The 4450-nt window shown below is 45.2% G+C and overlaps 1 protein-coding gene across 1 annotated transcript in view; it reads left to right on the top strand.

Moving 5' to 3' along the window:
* Window positions 1-4450, top strand: part of GABARAPL2 (GABA type A receptor associated protein like 2) — a 25409-nt gene that overhangs the window by 17005 nt on the left and 3954 nt on the right. Inside the window, exon 3 of the mRNA XM_032796387.2 lies at window positions 762-934. Coding sequence (XP_032652278.1) covers window positions 762-934 — 173 coding nt within the window. The remainder of the gene's footprint in view (window positions 1-761; window positions 935-4450) is intronic.

Here is a 4450-nt window from a genome sequence, read left to right as displayed (position 1 = left end):
CTGGAGAACTTCAAAAAAATCTCACAAATCTAAGATGATGGGCAGCAAACGGGCTATAGTCCACAATCTGTTTTGGTCCTGGCGCCCCCATGAGGAGTGTCCCTAGCGTCTGTTTATCAGAGGATGGAGATGGATGGCAGGAGAGAGATCACTTGATCATTGCCTGTTAGGTTCACTCCCTCTGGGGCACCTGACATTGGCCACTGTTGGTAGACAGGATACCGGGCTAGATGGACCTTTGGTCTGATCCGGTATGGCTTTCAGAGCTGGGCTTCTGGCGCGCAGCCACCACTCTCCAGCTCTGAAAGCAGTGCTGCTGCCAGAAGCAGCACAGAAGTAAGGGTTGCTGTACCACAAACCCACCCCCCTTTACCCCATCCCCGCACACAACAACTTTGCAGGGGTCCCCCCCAACTCCTTTTTGAGTCAGGACCCCTACAGTTACAACACTGAAATTTCAGATTTAAATAGCTGAAATCATGAATTTTACAATTTTTAAAATCCTATGACTGTGAAACTGACCGAAGTGGACTGTGAATTTGGTAGGGCCCTACTTATGCATACTAACATTTTGTTTTCTCTTTTGACTGCTGCATATTGAGCAGGGTTTTTTGAGCTGTCTAGACGGACGGATGGATTCGTTTCACCTTCTGTTCGACATCCACCTGCCCATAGTATTGTAAGCCTGTCCTAGCAAGGGAGAGAATAGTCTGTCTAGATCCACCCAGCAAAGCCTCATCTTTCTATCTATGCTTTAATAGGTCATTGTGGAAAAGGTCTCAGGCTCTCAGATTGTTGACATTGATAAGAGGAAGTATCTGGTTCCGTCTGACATCACTGTGGCCCAATTCATGTGGATCATCAGGAAGAGGATTCATCTGCCATCTGAGAAAGCAATATTCCTCTTTGTAGACAAGACTGTCCCACAGTCCAGGTGAGAGGCTATTAGACTGGAATTTGTGTGCATTTCACTAAAGATACATAAGCTCAGTGGTGCAAGTATGGTGGTCTGGTCCAGTCCGCCATACCAGTAAGATATTTATAACTGGTACTCTGTTCCAGAAAGACACAGGAAGCCACCACGTGGCCCCATGCCAGCAGCTCCTCTGACGGAGCTGTACCACCCCAGCCATTCCATGCAGTTGCAACTCCCGTCTGAGGTCTGTACAGCAGCCCCATCAGAGGACAGGGCTGGGAGTGGTACAAGTGCACTGGAGGAGTGGCCCCATGTTCTGCTCTTTTCACTGCTGCAGTTCCAGAGAGCCCTGCAGTTCAGAAGTCTCTGGTGCAGTAAGAGGAGGACAGAGCCCCTCCCCCCCCCCCAGCAACGTGGGATGGATCATGGGGAGGGGACAGGGAGAGTGCAGGGGCCCGGAGCTGGGAGGGGAGGAAAAAATCATGTGATGGATGTCACATGCCCCCCCTTTTTCTCCCTCCCATGAGGGCAGTATACCGGTAAGAAATTAATTCTACTTGCACCACTGCATAAGCCTGATGGACCATGTTCTGCTAGGATGTTAGTATTAACCCCTTAAAATGATATACTGAGGAGCAGCTCACTGAGGAAGTAAAGGAAGAATGGTTTGCTATTTTAATATCATTGCTCTTATTTTTCTCATTTTATTTAGATGTTGGCAAAATACAAACCCCCAGCTTATTTATAAGAATAAGCTGGAAGAAAAGATGATTGTAAAGGAACTCAGTTGTGACATGCATCAGGGAATGATGGTGGGAAAGGTTATTGAGATGCCATGTAGGCGTCTGAGACATAGATGGTGAACTTCTTGCCAAGAAAGCAAGTTTAACAAAGTTAAACTTCAGCAAGAGTTCAGGAATCATTTTAATATCTAGGGGAGAGGGTCACTAAAATCCTCTTAGACTTTATTTCTTTGGGATAAGTACTGTACTTATTCTATGTTCTCCACAGCACCAAGCATGATACCAACAGTTCCATTGAGAATGTTAAGGTTGCATGATTAAATGCTCAAAAGTGAATATCATAGTCAGGATTCTTGGAACAACCCTTAAATCTGCCCCCTGGTATGTATGACTAATCAGATAGCCACCTACTTTCTTAAATAATATAGTACGGAATTATAATCTTGTAGGGTGCAAAGTGAATGAAAGGAATGGCCCCTTGTCTTATTCACTATGCATTTTATATAGAAATAATTTTTATTGGCTGTCGTACGCAGAATACATTACATAAGAACGGCTGTACTAGGTCAGACCAAAGGTCCATCTAGCCCAGTATCCTGTCTACTGACAATGGCAATGCCAGGTCCCCCAGAGGGAGTGGACCTAACAGGCAATGATCAAGTGATCTCTCTCCTGCCATCCATCTCCCCCTCTGACAGACAGAGTCAAGGGACACCATTCCTTACCCCATCCTGGCTAATAACCATTAATGGACTTAACCTCCATTAATTTATCCAGTTCTCTTTTAAACTCTTTTATAGTCCTAGCCTTCACAACCTCCTCAGGTAAGAAGTTTCACAAATTGACTGTGCGCTGTGTAAAGAAGAACTTCCTTTTATTTGTTTTAAACCTGCTGCCTATTAATTTCATTTGGTGACTCCTAGTTCTTGTATTATGGGAATAAGTAAATAATTTTTCCTTATCTACTTTCTCCACATCACTCATGATACATTGTAGAAGCAGATACTACATAGGCGCCAAAGGTTGTAGCAGAAACTATACTGCATTATTTGAGAAAAGGCATTACTTGATGTTTGAATGCTTAAAACCGTGCAACCTTAATGGTCTCTTCAGAGAATCTGCAAAGAATTTTAAAAAATTGCATTTGTGGGTCCCCCTTTTGCTGCTTTATTGTGTATGAGGCCTGAAAGGGATTTTTTTTTCCTTCCTGCATGGTTACTCAAGTCTGATCTTCCTGGTATTGCAGTAACACCTCTTTAGTTCTGTATCTCAGACATGAGTTGTGAACTTTCACATAGAATCATAGAATATCATGTTAACTATATGGACAGGAATGTTGAATCTTTAACAGCAGCATCTTTTTGCTCAAATATTAACAAAAAACAAGGTTTAACTAGAGGGTCAGACACTTCCTTGCTTCTGTTGGTTGAGCTCATTACATATGGCAGGGGGCTCCTTGTATTCCTCTTTTTCCCCACATGCTTCCTCTGTGCCACCCTGCTACTCCTGTTTAAAGGATTTACTGCAACTAACCCCCTGTGATAGCCCCAGCATCTTCCCCTTACCTTAGGGATGAAGTCTTTCTTGAGTCCCTGTAGCCAGCCAGCCAGCCAGCCAACCAGCCAGCAGCATCCTTACTTCCCTCACTCCAGTCAGCAACCACTCTGCTTTGGCCGCAGCTCCTTTTATATGAGCCTGCTGGGATCTGATTGGCTGCTTCCCTACAGTCTCTCTCTGCAGCCTGGAGGACTCACCTCTACTGCTCTGTCTTGGAACAGGGTGTGGTAGAGCTATGAGGCCTCCAGCAGGGGGCGTCAGGGCCTGGTACACCCCATCACATCCTCTTATTCACATCTCTCCCCATGCCAGGGTTCCAATTCTCCCCTCATGCTAGGGGCTTTGTGTGCACCCCTACTACCTCCCCATTCTCCGTTTCCCTCCACTATTCTCTTCTTTTCTTTCTTTTTCTGAGTGTCAACATTTTGAAACTGTTGGGAGGATGGGCAGAGTTAAAATGAACGGTATTAGACTGGAATGTGTTACTGGCCGCCTCAACTGATTTCTTGATTTTTAGACAATTACAGTGGTGGTTGAAGCTGCTGGTTCTACTAACCAGATGCCCGAGGCTCACATGTCCTCCATTTCCCCCTTCCTGTTTTCTGCTTCCCACTAAAATGAACAAGGTTCTGCCCATTGTTGCACAGAACATTCCTTGAGACGTTATTGATGGGATGTGGCATTCAGGAGTCATAGTGTTATCTTCAAACAGAGAAGTGCTGTCAAGTGAGTATAAGGCCTCGCACAGTCAGCCAAACAGGTTCACTGAAAATTCATTCCCCCCCTAAGCTACTCATCTCTTGTGCTAACACAATTTCACAGTGCCTCAGGCTGCCTGCAGGGGCACAAAGCTGACTGTCCAATTTAAACAACAAACAGGAAATAAAACCTGTTTTTTGACAAATCTTTCAGGCCATTATACATCATAAAGCAGCAAGGTTTTATGGAAGTTTTTGGAAAGTGTACGGGACAATTTCCTGGTCCAAGTGCTGGAGGAACCAGCTAGGGGCAGAGCTCTTCTTGACCTGTTGCTCTCAAACAGAGAAGAGTTAGTAGGGGAAGCAAAAGTGGATAGGAACCTGGCAGTGACCATGAGATGGTAGAGTTCAGAATCCTTACACAAGGAAGAAAGGAGAGCAGCAGAATACAGACCCTGGACTTCAGAAAAGCAGACTTTGACTCCCTCAGGGAGCTGATGGGCAGGATCCCCTGGGAAAATAACATGAGGGGGAAA

Source organism: Chelonoidis abingdonii, chromosome 19 (genome assembly GCF_003597395.2).
Source record: "Chelonoidis abingdonii isolate Lonesome George chromosome 19, CheloAbing_2.0, whole genome shotgun sequence".
NCBI classification, from domain to species: Eukaryota; Metazoa; Chordata; order Testudines; family Testudinidae; genus Chelonoidis; species Chelonoidis abingdonii.
The sequence above is the reverse complement of the archived record's forward strand: the minus strand, read 5'-3'. Positions and strand labels throughout refer to the sequence as shown.